The 21,645-nt window shown below is 38.6% G+C and overlaps 2 protein-coding genes across 5 annotated transcripts in view; one reads left to right on the top strand and one right to left on the bottom strand.

Annotated features, from left to right (window-relative positions):
• The window catches only part of PRKCE (protein kinase C epsilon), a 516,689-nt gene extending 499,070 nt beyond the window's left edge, over window positions 1–17,619 (bottom strand). Inside the window, exons 1-3 of one of the 3 annotated variants that reach the window (XM_082746981.1) lie at window positions 17,524–17,619; window positions 1,698–1,801; window positions 1,520–1,584 (exon numbers count right to left, since the gene is read on the bottom strand). Coding sequence is in view for 1 of the 3 variants with exons in the window: in XM_082746978.1 (XP_082603104.1) it covers window positions 1,698–1,714 (17 nt within the window). In the remaining 2 variants the exon portion in view is untranslated. The remainder of the gene's footprint in view (window positions 1–1,519; window positions 1,585–1,697; window positions 1,802–17,523) is intronic. The other 2 variants (XM_082746980.1, XM_082746978.1) reach the window with 2 other exon arrangements.
• The window catches only part of SRBD1 (S1 RNA binding domain 1), a 199,079-nt gene continuing 195,053 nt past the window's right edge, over window positions 17,620–21,645 (top strand). For both annotated transcript variants that reach the window (XM_082746976.1, XM_082746975.1), the window contains exon 1: window positions 17,620–17,725. In XM_082746976.1, coding sequence (XP_082603102.1) covers window positions 17,675–17,725 — 51 coding nt within the window. In that variant the 5' untranslated portion in view covers window positions 17,620–17,674. The remainder of the gene's footprint in view (window positions 17,726–21,645) is intronic.

Below are 21,645 nucleotides of genomic sequence, written 5' to 3'. Positions count from 1 at the left end.
TCATGAATCAGTTGGTCTATAAAGATTTGGGTGGTTTAAGGAGGCTTCATGGTGGACCCTCAAAAGGTAGGATCACTAAGCTCCTAATTTCTGGAATCTAATCCTTGGAGCTGTGACTGTGACCTAGAAAAGGGGTCATTGCCGATATAATTAAGTTAAAGATCTTGAGATGAGGAGATCATCCTGGATTATCTAGGTGGGCTCTAAATTCAATGACAAATATCCTTTAAAAGTAAAGCAGAGGGAGACTGACATGGAGAAGAAGGTGATGTGAAGACAGAGGCAGATATTGGAATGATGAGGACATAAGCCAAGGAAGCCAAGAATGAGGACAACCACCAAAAGCTGGAATAGGAAAGGAAGGATAATTCCCTAGAGTCTCTAGAGGTAGTAAAGCCTTATTGACGTCTTGATTTCAGACTTCTGGCCTCCAGAACTGTGAAAGAAGAAAATTTCTGGTGCTTTAAACCTCCTAGTTTATGGTACAGCCACTGGAAACTAAGATAAATGGTATGGGCTTGCTGAATGATTAAATGAAAAAAAGACCAAGAAAAGGAAGTCTTCAGGTCATAAGGAAGAGTTCATTGACTCTACAAAGGTCAGCTTTTTTTCAGAGTCCCAGCTTTAACTCTGAGAAAGCCAGTTAGCCTGTGCCTTGCTCCATACTCAAAGATACACTCATAACCTTTAGTCACACATTTTATCTCAACCCTGACTCCTCACTTTGACCATGTCTTTCAGATGTATGCCTTCAACCTAGGAAACCAGATGAAACAGTATGGTAGACTGTTCAATACAAATTTTTCTCATTCCTGGGGTACAACTCAGAGGGCCTGGTCTCCCCAAGAGCCTTCACGTTTCTGTAAAAAGAAGGACACTTTGGGTAAATTCACTCCCCCAGGTGACTCTGACCAAGTAACTGACATAGTTGAAGATTCTGGCAAAGAGCTAGGAATAAAAGTTTGGGGAAAAGGAACCAATGTTTGTTGTGCAAGTACTGTGAGCCTGGTCCTGTGTTAGGTATTTACATACATGATCTTACTCAATTTTCACAAGAACTATATGTGGTAAGTACTGGCAGTATTCATGTTTCATATATGGGTAAACTGAGTCTTAAAGGGGACATACTGTGCCCATGATCACATAGCTTGTGAGTGATAGAAACAAGACTCACTGTAGTCTATTTGGCTCCCAAACCCATGTTTCCTACACAAGAAACTGTTGTCTCCCTGTGGAAGTAAGAAAATGCTCAAGATTGAGACAAACGATGAATAAGAGAAGCATTGGATTCATGTTTCTCCATCCCTCTATCACCACAGGCAGGCAGAACATCTTCAGTGTCTCTGGAAAGGAGCAATCGACTCTTTGATGAAATGTGACTAGGCTAATTAAGGGGAAAATGCCACTCTGCATATGAAATGACACAGAGCTTTTATGTGGTTCACTGGAGACCTGAGCTTCTCAGTTTCCCTGGAATCATGGATCTCTTGGAGATGAAAAGATAAGACTGGTTGCCTACCTCCTTGGCCTTTGGGGCTTGTTTTAGTCCAGGTCTGGTGACTAGTACTGGTGTGAGCCAAAAGTCTGTTTGAAAAAGGAGGCAGTGCTGTTGATTTTTCCTATTCTACTTCCCCAGTGCTCCCAGTCCACCCTCCCTCAGTCTGCAGAACACAGTCTCCTGGAAGAGGTATACTCACTGTTTGAACTGTGCCATTAGCTTTCAGGGTGATGCAACCAGGAACAGAGCCAGAGACCCCTTGCCCTCCAATCCTTATGAATTTCCCAGGGAGCACCAGCAAAGCTTTTAAGAGAAAAAGGTTAAGCTTACCATGGGAATACAGTTTTTAAACCAATTTAAACTCCTGGTTATTATCACTGATTTCTCTCTTGCACGCCACAGTTGGGGGAAATCATGCTTCCTTTTCATTACTTCCTATTATCCTTAGAAGATATTTGTCCTTTTCCAAGAAAGGAAACTGTCCAACTGTCCTATTTTCAAATCAAGCAACCCCACACTTGTTCCTTCCATGAATAAGTTTAATACAGAAGAGGCAGGTGGAAGACTATCTCTGGAAAATGGTTGGGGTGTATGCATTAAGACAAGTCTTTCTTTCACTGGCTTGTTTGCTTTAATTTGCTTTGAAGTTTACCAAAAACTCCTCTGGTCGCCACCGAGCAGGATCTATTTACCTATAGTTCAGCTTTGCTTGTGACATTTCTCTTAGAATATGGACTGGATCCAGGTTCTAAGTCCTTGCCTGACCAGCTAATCAGCTGTGTGATTTGGAGTGAATCACTAAACGACTCTGAACCTCAGTGTCCTCACCCATATAAAAGAGGAGAGTCATCGCTGCCACCTACTCACAGCATTGATATCAAACAAGAGAGAGAAGTTATGTGAAACCACAATGAAAACACTAGAAGTTGATAGTGCAGATGCACATAATACCATTGTGAAAATCTTTGCCCAACCAGGATGTTAGCTGTCACCACTGCTCAGCATTCAGCACTGGTCAGAGATCCTGAACTCCACAGCTTGTAGTTTGATAGAGAGAACAAACGTTTATATCAGTTGACAAGAACAGCTCAGCTGTGGTCTGCTCTAAGTTGCAACTGAGTATCCTAAAATAGGATACTATATCATGAGGGTGGCTGGTAGGAGAAGTAACTTTGGATTTCCCTAAGAGGATATCCTTTGTTCCCACCTAGGACATACACATTTCTAACAGTGCCATCAGAGCCTCACCTGGGACCCTTCTGGTAACTTCCTTTAAAGGGCCCCCTTCTCATGTGGGTCAATTATGGCTTTTACCAAATGTTTAATAAGAATCCAAACATATCTTTTCTTTTTTCTTTTTCTTTCTTCTTTCTCTCTTCCTTCCTTCCTCCCTCCCTTCCTCCCTCCCTCCCTCCCTCCCTTCCTTCCTTCCTTCCTTCCTTCCTTCCTTCCTTTCTTTCTTTCTTCCTTTTTTTCCCTGTTGGAGTTACATAGAGAAGGTCTGCCTACACAGACTGGAAAATAATCGATTGCTTTGTATCTTTTTCAGATATTTTGTGGTTAGCAAGTAGAAATGTAATTGATTTCTGTATGTTAGTTTTATAGACTGCAACCTTACTGAATTTGTTGATTAGTTCCAACAGTTTTTTGGTAAAGCTTAGGAGTTTCTACATATAAAATCACAATATCTGAAAACAGAGAGTTTTACTTCTTCCTTTCCAATTTGGCTCTTTTATTTCTTTTTCTCGCCTAGCTGTTCTGGCTAGAATTTTCGGTACTATGCTAAAATGGAGTGATGGTAGTAGACACACACCCCTGTCTTGTTCCTCACCTTAGAAGAAAGGCTTTCAAACTTTTACCATTGAGTGTAATGTTAGCTGTGCGATTGTCATATATGGCCTTTATTATATTGGGGCACATTGCTTTTATACCCTATAGAGAGTTTTTCATCAAAAAAGGAGGCCAAACTTCATCAAATGTTTATCCTGCATCTATTGAGATGATCACATGATTTTTATCCTTCATTCTATCACTGGTGTGTATCACATTTATTGATTTGCATATTTTGAACCATGCTTGCCTCCCAGGGATGAATCCCATTTGATCATTTATGATCCCTTTAATTACCTACTGAACTTGGTTTGCTAATACTTTGTTGTGAATTCTTGCAGTTATATTCATCAGGGATATTGGCCTGTAGTTTTCTTTTCCTGTAGTGTTCTTAGCTGGCTTTGGTATCAGGGTAATTCTGGCCATGTAAAATGAGTTTGGAAACATTCTCTCCTCTTCTGTTGTTTGGAGGACTTTGCAAAGGATTGGTATTAATTCTTTAAATGTTTGGTAGAATTCACTAGGGGAACCATCTGGTTCCAGGCTTTTCTTTGTTGAGAGGTTTTTTGACTACTCATTCAGTTTCCTTACTCATTATTGGTCTAATCTGATTTTCTATTTCTTTGTGATTCAGTCTTGGTAGGTTGTTTGTTTCCACAAATTTATTCTTTTCATCTAGGTTGTCCAATTTGTTAACTTACAATTATTTAGAGTAGTCTCTCTGATCCTATTTCTATGGTATCAGTTATGTCTTTTCTTTCATTTCTAATTTTATTTGAACCTTCTCTTTTAGTTTAGCTAAAGGTTTATCAATGTTTATCATTTTAAAAAACCCAGCTCTTAGTTTTGTTGATTTCCTTAAAACAGCTATTTTGAATTCATTTATCTGATAAAATACAGATCTTCATGTTGTTCAGGTCAGTTACTAGATTATTGTGACCCTCTGGTGGTAGCACGTTTCCTTGATTTTTCATGTTTCTTGAAGCTTTCCATTGCTGTCTTTGTATTTGAAGTAGCAATCACCTCCTCCAGTCTTTACTAACTATGGCATCCAAACTCATTTTTTAATTTTGCTTCAAAGGTACCCTGGAACCTCTCCGCTGGAAAGCTGGACTTCCACAAGGCTATCTCATCCATGAGTGATTGTCTGAGACATGTTTTCCAGGGCTCCCAGACTATGGTCAAGAAGGGTTGGAGTTGGTTCACAGTGCACAGCTGGGACTGAAGTTTCTATGTCCATTACCTGACACAAGTGTGGGCGGTATTCCTCCCAGACTCCTTAGTGTTTGGTGTTAGACTGCACAGTTCCCAAAAAGTCACTTTTGTCCAAGGATGGATGCTGAATTGTTGTTGAGGGATGGGACATGACAAGGGATGTTTTATTTAGCCATAACGCGATGTCATCCAACTGGAAGATATTTGCACTCAGAAGCCAGGTCCTCCTCAGACTTTCCTACTCCAGACAAAAGCAAAGCACCTCAAGTGCAGTCTACATGTGACAGGGCGTCACACCCCAGTGACCTCCTGATTGTCCTTCTTGTGTCACATTTAGGTTTGTTCAGTGTCCTTTAAAGTATGTGTCTTAGTCATCTATTGCCATGAAGCAAAGTATCCTAAAACTCAGTTGCTTAAAGTTATAAGTATATGTAATTTTACATCATTTCTGAGTGTACAATTCAGTGATTTTTCACACATTCACAAAATTGTGCAACTATCACTACTGCATTATGTAATTCTAGATTATTTTCATCATTCCAGAAAGAAAGAGGCAGAAATCCAGGAATGGCTTAGGTGGGTGGTTCTGGCTCTGGGTCTCCCATTAAGTCCCCAAATGAATCAATCATTTGAATGCTTGACTGGACAGGGAGAATCTACTCCTAAGAAGGCTCATTCACATAACTTATAAGCTCTTTCTGTTTTCTGGCAGGAGGACTCAGTTCTTAAAGTCTAGAGCTCCTCACCATGTGGATCTCTCCATAGGGCTGCTTGGGTGTTGTCAAAACATAGCAGCTTGCTTCACTCAGATATAGTGATCCAAGAAAGAGCACAGAGGGAAGCTATAATATGTCTTATGTCCTAATATCAGAATTAATATCAGAGCCAATTCAAACTCTGTTTTCTTTTTACCATATAAAACTATGAAGTCTGGTCTCTGACACTGAATTTTTTTTTTTTAAGATTTTATTTATTTATTTGACAGACAGAGATCACAAGTAGCAGAGAGGCAGGCAGAGAGAGAGAGGGAAGCAGGCTCCCCGCTGAGCAGAGAGCCCGATGCGGGGCTCGATCCCAGGACCCTAAGATCATGACCTGAGCCGAAGGCAGCGGCTTAACCCACTGAGCCACCCAGGTGCCCCTGACACTGAATTTCTATAAGTGCCTTTCAAATTAATTTTTTAAAAGAATTTATTTGAGAGATAGATACATAGATAGATAGAGAGAACGTGTAAGGGGGGGGGGAGGAGGAGATTCCCTGTTGAACGAAAAGCCCAGTGCAGGGCTTGATCCCAGGACCCTGAGATCAGGACCCAAACCTAAGTCAGACCTTAACCAACTGAATCATCCAGATGCCACTTATTTTTTTTTTAATAAGATACAATTCACATGATGTAAGATTCATCATTTTAAAGTGTGCAATTCAGTAATATTTAGTTTATTCACAAGATTATATAACTGTCACCACTACCTAATTTCAGAACATTTTCATCACTGCCAAAAGAAATTCTATACCCATTAGCAGTCATTCCCTCTTGCCCCCACTCCAATACCCTGCCAACCAACAACCTACTTTCTCTCTGTATTAATTTGCCTATAGTGGACATTCCATGTAAGTGGAACCATACAATATGTGGCCTGTGTGTCTGTCTTCTTTCATCTAGGATTATGTTTTCTAGGTTCAGCCATATTGTAGTATATATCAGTACTTCATTCCTTTTAAAAGCTAAATAATATTCCATCGTTTGAATACACTACATCTTATCCTTTCACCAGCTGATGGTTAGTTGAGTCATTTTCACTTCCTGGCGATTACAAAACAGTGCTATGAACATTCATGTGTAAGTTTTTATATGAACACATCTTTCATTTCTCATGGGTACATATCTAGGGTGGAAATGCTAGGTCCTATAGCAACTCTGTATTTAATTTTTGAGGAACCTCCAAAGGTTAGAGGAGTTCAAGGACAACATTACTAAGTTTCCTTTTACTGATTTCAGGGATTGGTTTTTTTTTTTCCCCCAAGTAGTATGAGATGATTTTGTAGCGTTTCTCCTAATTTTATGATTTTACTTGATTTATTAATCAACACATGGTACAGAAATGCCAATCTGATTGGAACCAGGTAGAAATATAATCCACAATTCTTCATCACTTCCACAGATTTCATGAGACATCAGACATTTTGCTTACATCAACAAACTCTAGATCTTCCAAATTCTCCACATTATAGTTAAAATATATACAGTTATATATAATATAGTTACCACCAGGTTATAGTTAAAATATAATTCACTGGAAGAAACTTAGCAGTTAATAAATGTAATCTCCTTATTTTAGAGAAAGAAAAATAAGATGAAATGACATGCCCAAGGTCACTATGTAGTGTCAGAGACAGGATTTGAATTCAATTTCAATTCCAATTTTCACCTAATTACGATTGTTATTCCTTTTTTTTTTCTTTTTTTTTTTTTTAAATAAGAGAATCTTTTTAAAGTGTAGTTGATACACAATGCATACTTGTTGCTCTTTATAGGTCACTTGGAGCAGAGGTGAAACAGTCATGTGATTGTTGACAAGATGCAGTCAATTTAGTTTGCTGGCAAAGCAAGCGTCTCTTTAGTTCTTTCCCCCACACCATAGCCACAACCTGGCTGTGGCATAAGATTTTCAGTGAACCTATTCTGGGGCTTTTTAATTACCTCTTTTTTATTTTTTTAATTTAAAAAATAGTATGACATTTTTATTTTTAAATGCTAATAAACCATCTTTTTAATAATGTATTTTAGAACTTTTAATGAATGAAAAACTTTACCAGTCTGTATTTCCTATAATCTACATTTTCCACTTGTGCAAAAACCTTTAGTCACCTCTTCTTTCTATCATATTTCATAGTGACTCCCACGTATGATTTTGTAACATCTGTGTGTTTTAGTGTTGTAGTTTGTATTTGTGCACACTCAGAGACTTGAACTCCTATAAACTGACTAGATATCATCTTAGTATTTTTCTTTTTTACTGCAAACTTGAGTCTTTCTTCATGGTATCTGTTCTACACTTTCCAATTTGAAGATCTTTATCCTCGGGGATGAAAGGAACAAAATTATGGTTATTGATGTTTGTTTGTTTCCAGTCCTCTGCTGCTTTTTCATGATCTTTTCTAGAGTGTCTTATTCCTTCCTTTTTTACCTTCTGACTTAGGACATACTGGCTAAACACCACTTTCTATAGTGTTCCCACATAAAAGAGGAGAAAGAAATGCCTTAGATACAAAATAAACTCCAAGAGGTATTGTTAAGTGAAGTAAGCATGGTACAGAATCAAAAACACAGGCTGCTATCTTTTGTGTTAAATTAAAAAAAAAACCATCATATATTTTTGTTTATAAAACGCACAGATTTTCACATTTTTGATGTCTCTGAAATTAGAATTCATTGTATAACTGACAATAAGACATGGTTTAATTGGCAGGGCTTTAAAAAATTATTTTGTAGTATTATAATAAGATACTATATAGTATATATAATAAAAAGCATATATAGTACATATAAACAGAATAATTGCATCATGTATGCAACGATGGCATCCTAGATTTGATAAAATATATCATTTCATTAGATTGCATATATAAATAATTTCCTCTGGGAGGATGTGCAAGAATCTGGTAATATAGGTTGCTCATAGGGATGGGTACTAAGTGGCTGTGGAACAGAGGTGATAATTTCTACATATTCTTTTTTGTATATTTTGGATTTTGAATCATATAACTATGCTAACAAATAAAATGTTCAAATAAATTCAGATTTAAAAAATGCAACTGGGGGCGCCTGGGTGGCTCAGTGGGTTAAGCCGCTGCCTTCGGCTCAGGTCATGATCTCAGGGTCCTGGGATCGAGTCCCGCATGGGCCTCTCTGCTCAGCAGGGAGCCTGCTTCCCTCTCTCTCTCTCTGCCTGCCTCTCCATCTACTTGTGATTTCTCTCTGTCAAGTAAATAAATAAAATCTTTAAAAAAAAAAATGCAACTGGACACGAGTCCTCTTGACACCACTACTTTGCTCAGATTTGTACATGACTTTGTTTTTGTTCCTATTAATGGCCAATGAACACTGTAAAGAAAGGGCTATGCCACTGTACATGCTACTCTTCACCCTCAGTCCAGTATCATGCCTGGCCAGCCATTAACTCCAGCTAACATCAACCCTTTCTCCCAGGATTTTTGTCACCTGTAAATCATCAACCAGGTATTTGTTGGTTAAAATTAAGTTCAATATAGCTGTTCCCCTCATTGTTTCTTTGATATTTCTCCTGATAAATCTATCCCATGAGGCAAGATGTAAGTATATCAGATGCTCTGTTTCTGTTAGACTTTGACCTCCAGCAGAACCATCTAGCAGCATCTAGATGAATGAGGAGAGAAATATCTTCAGAAAGAGAAGAAAACAGTTTAATTGGCACCAGTGCACTTGGCAACAACTGGGTTACCATGATAGCTCATATGCAGTGTTTGCTAAATAAACCAGGAAGCAACTGCAATGAATGACTCTAAGATGTTGGCAGTTATGCATGCTATTAAAACAACATTGCTGATTCATTCCTGTTGTTGATGATATTTAGAAATGCAAAGATCCACTTCTCAGACCACTGTGAATGTTTTATACACACAAAACATAGTATTAAATCTCAAGTAGGCAAACTCAATCCTGGCAATCCTGGGTGGCAAAGAATAACAGATAATCAGACCAGCAGTGAGATATCAAGCCTATTTTGAAAAGAACTCAAGAAGTCTAACATAGAAGCACAGTTTTTAGGGTCAGAGCTTTCAAGCTTGACGGAGAAGAGATCAAAGCCAGTGCTGGTTGGATGTGGATACGAGCAGGATCCAAGGTGATTACTATCAATTCCTATTGGCATTTGTGGTTTCTTGTTATAGGAAGGCTAGTGCACGGTGAAGCAAGCTTAAAGGTCCAGTAGTGAAATGAACAATTTTCAGTGGTTTGTGTTTTAGGGTACAGATATAACACTTCCTAGAATGAGGAAAGACCTAATTTTATATAATTATTTTTTAATGAGATTATTTACTGTTCAACCAACATAAAACATTTCCATGTGATGAAAACTTTTAAGATCTTACTTAGTAAATTCCAAATACATGATATAGTATTGTTAACTAAACTCATTATGCTGTGCATTATATCCCTAGAACTTACTTATCTTCTAATTGGAAGTTTTACTATATTATGAAATGGTATGCAGACATTATTTTTTTTCCAGACATTATTTTCAGTATATCTTTGAACATGTACTCTTGCTTATCCAGACTCTGTCTCTCTGGACTCCAGTTCATCCGGTATATTTACCAGATTATTTAAAATATTTACAGCACTAAAATAATATCTTGGGGATAATTTGTTATGCATCAGTGGATAACTAAAACATATGGGTTTAGTTGAAGTAGATAGATAACTATTTTATATAACTTTATTTTTTAGCTTTTGAGATTTGTAATACATATATTTAATTGTGTTCTGTAATTTTGGATTAATTAAACTTTCTAAGCTTCAGTTTCATCTTAAAATGGGGATAAATATATCACCTGTTTGCCTCAAAGGGTTACTTTTAAAACAAAAAAATTATATGAAGTATTTAGCAGAGTATCTTAGAAATATCAAGCAATCTGTAAGTAAAAGCTATTTTCAATTAATAATCTATACCACAGTAGTGGTACAGTGTGGCTAGTAAGAATAGTGAATACCTAGTTTACCTTTTCGAAGGGCACGTTTAAAGTAAAACACTACATTTAGAAACCGTACTGCTACAGCTCAATCCTCTAACTTTCTTAAATCAAGTGCCCAATAAGAATCAGGCCAATCTTTCTGTAATACATTGAACAACCCATCAGAATCACCTGGTGTTGTCATACACATGTAAATACCACCTTTAACTAATTAAATTGGGATCTTGGAGGCTAGGGACCAGAAATCAGCATTTAAAAGGAGCTCTGCTGCTGATTCTTGCGTGCATTGAAATTTGGGACACTCTAGCTAATAATTCCTAGAAACAGGCCTGAAAGTTACAGGAATTATTGACCTGGTTCTCCTGACAAAAACTCATGGTACAGAGTTATCAAAGGCCCATATATATTCAATACCTACTTCCACTAAGAAGTTTCTTGGTAAGCTATTTAGATGTTTTTATATTCAGAACATGGCCCAGTCTAAACAAAATACCCAGTTATGCTGTATGAACTGTGGCTTAGCTAACTTTCCACATTGTTTGCAAAAGCTTGTGGGTACCAGCTTCTCAATTTTAAAGCATTCTTTTAGGGTGATCATACTTCACTGTGAAATTAGGTCACTTTTCTACAAAGAATGCTTTCTGTCTGCAGTGATGTTGGTTTCAGAAAAAGGCATGTATGTAAAAATGTTGATGGTTTTGATATCATCTATTAGCTAGCTTCTTGAAGAACACTTGGCAATGGCAGAGTTTTCTTTGTGGTCAGAGAAGAAATCATTTTTCTGTGTGCCATTATGCTGGCAACTGCCTGTGATAACTTACAACTCTTAAAACCAAGTGTCATACTTGATAAAGGACTAGTATGCACAGTATATAAAGAACTCTTATGATACACAAATCAAAAAATCCCATTAAAATTGTCAAAATATTAATAACAGACACTTCAAAATGACACTTCAAATAACAGACACTTCAAAATAACAGACAATTCAAAAAAGATATATGGGTGGCAAATATACACATTAGTAATAAACATCATTAGTCATTAAATTAAAACTCTAATGAGATACTCCTACCCACCTATTAAAGGGTAGATGGAAAGAAACAAAATTGACAATATCAAGTTCCAGCAAGGATGTGGAGCAACTGTAACTCTCATGTATTACTGGTGGGAATGCAAAATGGTACAGCTACTTTGGAAGACAATTTATTAGTCTCATAAAACTAAACACTTACTTACTGTATGACCCAACAATCCTGTTCCTAGGTTATTTATCTACCTAAGATAAATGGAAATATACGCTTACACAAAAAATGTGTACATGAATGTTCAGAGCAGCATTATTAATGATAGGCAAGAGGTGGAAAAAACTAGTTCCATCATCTATTGAATGGATAAACAAACTGCAGTATATTCACAATGGACTGCTAACTGGCAATAAAAAGAAAAAAAATCTACTGATGCATGCAATTACATTGACGAATCTCAAATACATTATCTTAAGTGAAAGAAACCAGACTCAAATGGCTACTTACTGTATGATTCCATTTATATGACAATCTGGGAAAGGGAAAATTATTGAGACAGAAAACAGATGAGTGGTTGCATCAGGGAGGAGACTGACTACAAAGGAGCATTTTTTTTTTCTTTAGGTGATGGAAATGTTTTATACCTTGACTGAGGTGGTGGTTACATTACTATGTGTTTGTCAGAATAAAATAGCTGAGTTTTACTCTATGTAAATTACATTCAAAAACAGTATTAAAAAAAAGGCAAACTTGGACATAAACTGATCTGACACATAATGCTTTTCTGAATTTGAATTCCAGTTAGTGTGTGAAGCTTCCAGTATTAGAACTCTGTAGGCGTTCTGGATGAGTGTTTCTAGCAAGTACTTTGCAGGATAGTTCCAGCTTATTAAGCTGTAAGATAGACCAAAGGTGTTAGAAACAAACCCTAGTTCTGATGTTTAATCTCCAGACATGGCTCTCTATGTAAGGAACAAAATAAATTTGGACCCATTATGCTGCCTTTTATCCCTTTCCTGCAACCCAACCAGCCAAGCCATCATTAGGATCCCAATGAACCCTGTGCAGCTTCTATGCTTAGATTTCAGGTTGCTTAATGGATATTTTGGGCCTTTGAGAGGGTCCCTGGACACTACTTGAGAATGAGAAACTCATTATGAGAGTATTGTGCAACATATTTGCTCATGAATGAACTGATTGAGGCTTTTTGCCAGTGAATTTGCTAGGCAGGTGATGAATGGAACAGTGGACCATGCAATAAAGTATTTCATCTATTATTCAGGTATTTTTTGTCTTAATCTTGCCTGTTTTTAAATAAAGATTTTATTTACTTATTTATGGGTATGAGAAAGAGAGCGATACATGCACAAGCAGGGGAAAGAGCACACACAGAGAGGAAGAGGCTCCCTGTTGAGCATAGAGACTGAGTCAAAACTCGATTCCAGCACCGCGGGATCATGACCTGAGCTGAAGGCAGATGCTTAACCAACTGAGCCACCCAGGTGTCCCTTAACCTTGTTTGTTAATTTGTTTTAAGATTTTATTTATTTATTTATTTGAGAGAGAGAGAAGAGAGAGAAGGAGAGAGCATGCAAGGGGGAAGGTCAGAGGGGGAAGCAGACTCCCTGCTGAGTAGGGAGCCTGATGTGGGACTTGATCCCTGGGCTCTGGGACCATGACCTGAACCAAAGGCCATTGCTTACCCAACTGGGCCATCCAGACACCCTTAAACTTGCTTTTAATTGTATTCATTACAAAATATCTTGAGGATTTGTTTTAAAAAAAAGTAAGTGGGATAAAACATTGGAAATTTCCGTTTTCAGCTAAAGCAGAACTTATATTCTAATTCAACATGTTGTTCCCACAGTTATACTTCATGTAAGATAAGTTAAATGTATCTAATCCCTTTGAATGATGCCTGAATATCTATTTCCTAGAAAAATCTATGATTAATTTTCTCAGGCTTAACTGATGGCTCCTCAAGATCCATTAAATTTTTTATCAAAACTCAGGATTTTAATCCCTTGAATCTTTTTTCTTTTATACAAAGGACTGACATACTTACTCTGGGCTAGAACAATGTCCACTAGTCGAGCACTTTGGAATTATGTTGCTGCTCCCAGTTAGGCTGAAAAAGTAATAGGAAAGGCCAAGTTTGGGAACTCAACCAATCTCTCATCTTTTGCAGGAAATCTCTAATTTCCTGGCTGAATTATTGAGAGAAGTTCCTTGAAGCCAATGTGTCTCAGTGTTAGGAATGAGAGCCTCTAAGAGCAAGAAAGTGGACGGGAAAGGCTAATATGGAAATTCACGAAACAGGCCTTAGTTTCTAATCTGGAATAGACTCCTCTATATTTGCTAGGTGATTGACTCTCAGGGACAAAATGTTGGAGCTTCCAAAAGTACACTTGAGTTTTTAAATGGTAATCCACTGAGGCAGGAGCTTTAGATTGCCTTCATAGTATGAGGAAGGATATTTTTTTTTCCTATTCCAAGCACATTCTTTGGGCCACAAGTTAGTCTACAGTTTTATTAAGTACCTATTATTTGTCAAGATTATTAGACACTGTGTGGGAGGAAGGAGAAGTTGGAGAAGGGGAGACTAAAATGACTAAGACTTAGTCCCAAGACTCAGATCCAAATACCTTACAATTTAGTGGGTGCAAAATATAGTGCATCTATATTTAGAATTTTTGTTCCCATGGAACTTTGATTAGTTTGAAGTCAAGGGGGGTGAAGGGCCTTATTATGTCTATTTAGAGGTTTAACAGTTCCTGAGAATCTCATAGATTCAGTCTTGCACCAGCCAACACAGTGGGAAGTAAAGATCTTTGCTTTGAGTTGGTGCTATAGGATGTCTTTAAGAGAACTGGGTGTAGAGGCACCTGGGTGGCTCAGTTGGTTAAGCATATTCCTTCAGCTCAGGTCATGATCCCAAAGTCCTGGATGGAGTCAAGCAGGCTCCCTGCTGAGCACTCCCCCTCCCACTCCCCTTACTTGTGTTCTCTCTCTCCCTGTCTATCTGTGTCAAAGAAATAAAATCTTAAAAAAAAAAAAAAAAAAAAAAAAGAATGACAGACTCTTGGTTTCAGCTCAGGTCATGATCAAGTGGTCCTGGGATTGAGCCCCACATTGGGTTCCAAGTTCAGCAGGGAGTCAGCTTGAGAATTCTTTCTTCCCCTTTCCCTCTGCCCCTCCCGTCTTTTCTCTCCCTCTCAAATAAATAAATCAATCGAAAAAAAAGAAAAAAAAAAAGAGTACTAGGTTTAAATCCAGATCTGCAGTTTAATACCTGATGTGACTTTGGATGGTCCTCTTATTTATGAAAAGAGGATAACAACAACATCTCATTGAGCTAATATGTGAGTTAAATACACATACATGTAAAAACATTAACACTGACACAAATTAGATGATCCATGAATAGAAGTCATTATCATTATTACTATTACAGTGTCCCTGGAAAGATAGAACCCATAGGGAAAGGACTTGAAAACACAGGTAATAACAAGAAAGTGATAACATACAATGAATACCAGATGAACAGCTGTATGTTTTGCAGCAATAAAATACCTGCAAGCAAATCCAAAACATGTTTCATTACTCCCAAACACTATTGCACAAATCTCAGGTGAGAGTCCAGATTGTTCCAGACTAAAGCCATGAATTTTTTGAAATTCAGCACTTAATATCCAAAAGTAAACAAAAGATTGGGCACGGTCCTAGAGAGAAAAGGCAGTTTTTGTGGTGGCGCCTGGTTTATACTTAGCGATTATAAATTTCCTTTGACAGCTTTTAGTGGGAGTGATTGTCTTGCAAAATTCCAACAAAGAAATGTTTCCTGGACAGTCTTAAATTTGTCTTTGGAGTAGGTTACCACTTGCATTAATTTTAGAGGACTCCGCCCCAGCTTTTATTTTTCCCAGATGTCTGATGTCTAAAACCTTATAGATTATTTACTTTTGCTTAGTAATCTTTTTTCTTCCCCAGTTGAAAGGCAAATATCCCTGGTGGAAGAGTCAGGAGCCAACACTATAGTGCTTAACTCCTATGCCTGCCCTCACTTTATACTGTGGCTACTTTGATATACAACCTAACCGTGATTCTAGACTGTTTTGTATGGCTCTCCGCCTCTTATGATTATATGTAGTCTTCAATCTTGTTTGTAAATTCCAGAGCAGAAATTATGTCAAAAGATTTCGTAATATACTGATTTACCTTAACTTTATCATCCCCTACCTGAAACCTGTATAGCACAATTCAACATCAAAAGTAGGTGAATGGTAAAGAGTAAATTCTTCTTCTTATTATGACCTGGTTTCCTTTCCATAATCCTGAACTGTAATGAGTTCTCTAGTATTTTCATAACTAGAAATTATGGAGCAGACTGTGATTACAGCAGGCAGCTCCAAATCTTCTGGAACCATTTCAAAAGGCAACATAAGACTACAAATTAGGAAGGGAAAGGGAAAAAAAAAAAAAAAAAAAACCACCAGAATCTCTGAACAATCTCAGAAACTGATCCTTACTCACCAAGAAGCTTAGATAAAGCTGAACAGACTTGTTCAAAAAGAGTCTTGTTCTCTTCCTGTTTCAAACATCAAGTAAAATTTAGCCTCACTTTGGGTGACTCTGTAGCAAAGCCCACTCATAAGACATTTCAATATCTTGCTTGGTCTTTCAGTACTCAAAAACACATGGAAATGAGTCATTGGCATGGAAAGCTGCTCTACAGAATACTCTAAAACAATCAGTTTGTTGGGGCGTCTGGGTGGCTCAGTTAAGTGTCTGCCTTCAGCTTGAGTCAAGATCCCAGGGTCCTGGGATCAGGCTTACCACTCAGCAGGAAGCCTGCTTTTCCCTCTCCCACTCCCCCTGCTTGTGTCCCCTCTTTTGCTGTCTCCATCAGCTAAATAAATACAAATCTTGAAAAAAAAAAAAAATTCAGTTTGCTTTTTCTTCAAATATTAAAAAAAATTTTAAGTAAACTTTATGCCTAATATGGGGCTCACAGTTACAACCCCAACATCAAGAGTAACATGCTCTACTGACTAGGCCAACCAGGCTTCCCAAATCCACAGGATTTTCATCTACTAAATTTGAATCTAGACTACCAACAAATTTCCCTAATTTTTCAGTCTAATTTTTTTGTCTGTTTTTGTGAGTTTAGGGTTTGGCAAAAACTCTAACTCCGAGTTTAGGGTTTGGCAAAAAACACATCACCAAAAAACAAGTCATTTTTCATTTCTACTAAATACCTATTTTTGAGAAAATACATTCAAGGAAAAGGAAAAGAAGAATTGCTAGGGAGGCCTTTATAGCTTTTAACTTCAGTGAAAAAAAAAAGTGGGGCTTAGGGAGTGCAAGTGGGGAGTCCTCAAAATAAAAAGCAGGAGCTACTTTTGTGTTTTGTGGGAAAGGAAACAGAAATGTTGGATTAGGAGCAAGGCTCACCTAGGACACTGGGTTAGGGTTATCAGGACTCAAACCACAGCACTTTCCAAAAATCTGAAAATGAAATAGGGTAGGGTTTTCTCATTCTTGCCCAAGGTAAGGTATGTGGGATCTGCGTTTACCTTGATTAAATTAATTCTCTATTTACTGCTAATATGTAAGGGGGTACCTTATCAGGTATGGGGTAAGATAGAAGGGAGGGGGTGAAAACAAGTTCAAAGACAAAAGGGATTGGCCCAAGTGTACTAGTAAGTTTCGAAGAGAACCAGGTTTTCAAATCAATGTACTTGGCAGTACGAGCTGTCTGAGAGGCCTTAGTAAGACAACGAAGACACTAGGGTTAAACTCTTCCATTGAGGAAGCATATACTTCAGGGACTGTATGAGGGCTTCTCAGAAGACGCAAGATTCGGGTATTTTCATAGACTGGAGAAAAACCCTTACCTCGTGGCTTAGGAAATCATGAGACGCTCTTTAAAATACGCTTAAAACACCGGGAGGTAAGTTCATTAACGAAAACCAAAATTGACTTTAGAAGGAATAAAATTTGATTTTTTTCTCATCTTTCCTACTGCAAATTACAAATAATGTAACGAGAAGAAACATTAGTGACCGAATTTAAAGAAGGCGCGGGACGCGAAGAGAGTAAAGTGGGTTTAGACAAAGAACAAGGAGGCGGGTCCGAATTCGTAGCACCGCCGGCCCCACTTCCACCCGGATCCGGGGAGAGAGAGTTCGCCCCGGGCTCCTGGAGCCAGGCCCCACCTCAGCGCTCCCACGGGAATCTTCGCTCTAGCCCCGCCTCCGTCCCGCTCGGCTCCATCCCGCTTCGGTAGCCCGGCGCCTCTGCGGCGAGTAAGGGAGAAAGAGAGGCGGGACTTCCGGTGTTTGAAAAACTTCCGGCGGGAACCGGAAGATGCGGTCACACACACAGAATCCCGGGCCTTCTGACTCGCCGGGCGGGAAGGTGAGCTGAGCGTCCGCCTTGGCGGAGTTCCGGAGTGCTCGCGTGAGCCGGGAGATCGGGCTCCGGTCTTTCTGGGGCCATTTAAAAAATTCGGAGCGCTCATTTGGGAAATAACATCCCTTTTTAAAGTGAGAAGTTTCATTACATTTAACGGTCTGCGGTCTCTATCTTCCAACCTACACCCGGAAAACTCCTCCTAGCTGCCGTGTGTCACCTGGCACATCTTCTCAGTCAAATTTCAGCTCTTAGCGCGTAGGGGCAGACCTGGGAAAACCCAGGCAAACCTAGATTGTTGCTGTGTCTCAAGTCATCAGAGATGGGGGAGGAAGCATCCTTTTCACTAGCACATCATGGCCTTGTCCGCATCAGCGGCATCCTCAGCAGTGTGTCTGGCATATAGGAGGCGCTGAATAACTTCAGGAAAGGAATGAATGAACGGGAACTCTCTAGGCAACTTTCCTCGAGCCTCCCACGCGCCAGAATGTTGTTAATATAATGTTTGTGGAATGGGAAGCAAGCCTAGTCTTGCTGTTTGGGGCTTTGGGTTCTAGATACATAACTAGAACATAGGTTTCCCTTTGAGTAAACCATTGCACCTCGCTGAATCTCAAACTTCTAATTCATTAAAAAAAACAAAAAAACACCTATCTGATTTCTGAGGCTCTTTCCAAGTGGATTTATTTTTATTATGGATTATGGATTTTAATTTTTATTATGGATTATTATGGATGGATGTTTGCTGACATTCCACCACTCCTTTTCGTACTCAGGGAAGCTTATTTAGGTGCCTCTTAAAAAGTTGTTCCCTCTGCTCTTAAGATTTTTAATTGTGGTTTTCCCAATTTTAATGTAATATTTATGTGTCTGCAGGTTTCTTCAACCCCCCTTCGCTTGATTTTTAGTTGCCCTAGTTTAGTGCTTCCTCCCTTAGTATTATCACAGCAACTGATTTTGCATATACTCATGTGTCCGCAGAGAAAAGACAACTTTGAATATGAAAAATCTCAAGTCACTAAGAATTGGAATGTTTTGTACCATCACCCTTTCAAAAGAAAAAAAGAGTGCCTGTGTGCTATTGCCTAAACTCTTAGGCAGTATAATAGTTTTTTGGGGAAAATGTATACTCCTCTATACTCCATGTTGTATATATTCTTTTCTTTTTTTAAAAATATTTTATTTATTTATTTGACAGACAGAGATCACAAGCAGGCAGAGAGGCAAGCAGAGAGAGAGGGGGGATCAGGCTCTTCAGCAAAGAGCCCGATGCGGGGCTCGATCCCAGGACCCCGAGATCATGACCCGAGCGGAAGGCAGAGGCTTTAACCCACTGAGCCACCCAGGTGCCCCATGTTGTATATATTCTTACATTCATTTAGTAAATAGTTATAGAGCAGCTGTTAAGTGCTAAGCTCTGTGTTATGCAGAAGTGATTAAGGCAAATGTGGTTTCTTCATGATATTTACTGCTATGAAGTAAACATGGGGGATGCAGGCAATAAACAAGGATAATTGCAGATTGTGCTTTATATAGTATTGTATGAAGGAAGTAAATAGGGTCCTATAATAATATTATATCTGGGAGACCCATTTTAGGTCTGAAATATTGAGCTCTAAGAGATGAGAAAGAGCCAGCCTATTGATGAGCAGGCAGAGTGAATCTGAGATGGCAAAGAATCATGCTTATTACAGTGACTGAAACAAAGTCGTGACTGAGGCCGAAAAGCTGCAGCACATGGTAAATGTGGTTAGAAAGATAGACAGGGGTTAGTCCTGTAGGGTATTTTAAAGGCCATGGTAAAAAATATGATTTGATTCTAAGTGAAGAATGGAGTGTGAAGTCATTGAATGGTTTTTAAGCATTTTCTAAATGATCTTTTGGTTGATACGTGGAGAATGGTTAGTGAGGCTATTAGATATTGGGAACTAAAGACACACTGGAGATCATAGAAATTGAACCTGTATTTTGGTGGAAAAATTTATGTTATTTACTAGTAGACTAGTTGTGGGAGGTGAAAGAGAAAAAGATTTCAAGGTTTTGGTTTGCAAATGAAACTTTAGAGGATGATAGATGTATTCGGTATCTCGGTTATGGAGACGTGTATACATATGCCAGAACTTACCAACTTTGTACATTTTAAGCATGTACAATTTATTGTACATCAGTTATAGTTAAATGAAGTTAAAAATTTTCTAAGGTTCTGGCTTAGCCATCCATTTAGGTCGATGATGGTGCCATTTACAGAGATGGGAAAGATGAATAGGAATGGGTTTTTTTTTTTTTTTTAAAGATTTTATTTATTCATTTGACAGAGAGAGATCACAGGTAGGTAGAGAGGCTGGCAGAGAGAGAGAGATAGAGAAGCAGGCTCCCCGCTGAGCAGAGAGCCTGATGCGGGACTCGATCCCAGGACCCTGAGATCATGACCTGAGCCGAAGGCAGCGGCTTAACCCACTGAGCCACCCAGGCGCCCTAGGAATGGGTTTTAAAACAAGAAATAGTTACCAAGATTTCATTGTGGATATGTTAAATTTTAGGTAATTTTGAGGCATTTGCATAGTTTCATAGGCAGTATGGACAGTTTATTATGTAAATCTGTATCTTAGGCAAGATTTGGGGTGGAGGTATTAGGATTGTTATTAAGTAGGTGATAACAGATATTTAAAACCATGGAAATGGATGGAATTTTGTTAATCTAACAAATCCTATGATATAAAGAAAGGGAACAGGGGAGGAGTAGAGATGAAGAAACCACTCCCAAGAACACTGGTTTTTAAACTGGAATATACCTGGCATAGGCAGTTTTTAAGAAATAATTTCTAGTCCTTAGTTTCTGTATATACTCTTTCTAAAACTGATTTGTCTGAAATTGACTTATGTGCTCATGCACATTCTCTTCTCCCACCTCCTTTTTTTTTTTTTTTTTTTTTTTTGCAAAAACACACACATACACGTGTATGAGGGGAGGGTAGAGGCAGCCGGGAGAGGGAGAGAGAGAATCTTAAGCGCAGAACCCACTACAAGGCTGGATCTCACAACCCTGAGATCATGATCTGAGCCAAAATCAGAGTCTGAAGCTGAATTGACTGGGCCACCCAGGCACTCCCCCCACCACCTCCCTTTTCAAACTCATATTTATCTACTTGTCAAAAGGCAAGTTGACATGTTACTCATCTTTCAATGGTAGCAATGCTTCCAGGGTGCCTAATTAAGGGGCATTTGGAAGTATTTGTTTCAGGGAAGTCTTTAGTGGTTAATCAAAAATTTTGAGACTGCCAAGGTTTTGTCTACTCCTATTTTAAACCCATTTCTATTAAGGATGAAGTATGGAGTGAGAATTGGTGCATGGTGGTCTGTAAGGGAATGTTTTGAATTCAGGTATATTGTAGAATGGGGTGATAGGAGTAGAAGATTTGGTTGGGTTGTTTGTTAGGAAGCTTAGTATGTTCAGATTTTTATTTTGGGGCTGGTCAGATTGTCCAGGGAAGAGCCTTTGCATTCTCCCTGGAGGGTAAGGATTTGACTAGGAGCTTAGTGGGAGAAGAGGACTGGGGGGTGGGGGGCGGGGAAGGGTCCTCTATTTTTAGCATTCAGTCTGTATGGTTCCCATGCCCACAACTGTACTTGCTGTCCTCTAGTCTAGAAACTTTGTTTTATCCTCTCCAGCCAATAAACCTCCAGATGTTTTCCTGGGGCACTTGCTTAATAGCATGAAGTCGAGTAGGGCCTGTAAAGATACTTTTTTGCCTCAGGTAGCTTACATCAGCCCTTAATCCCTTCATCCATAGTTCCAAGGTATTAGGTACTGCTTTTTGTGATTTTTTTTTTGAGGAAATACGTTTGCTTCTGAAAAGCTCCCACTGCCGACTTGGAATTTTAATTTTCATGAAGTGAAATCTGTCTTTTTGGCTTCTGAAATTTTG

This window comes from Mustela nivalis, assembly GCF_964662115.1.
Source record: "Mustela nivalis genome assembly, chromosome: 8".
In the NCBI taxonomy this organism is placed as follows: Eukaryota; Metazoa; Chordata; class Mammalia; order Carnivora; family Mustelidae; genus Mustela; species Mustela nivalis.
This window is presented reverse-complemented; position numbering and strand designations above follow the sequence as displayed.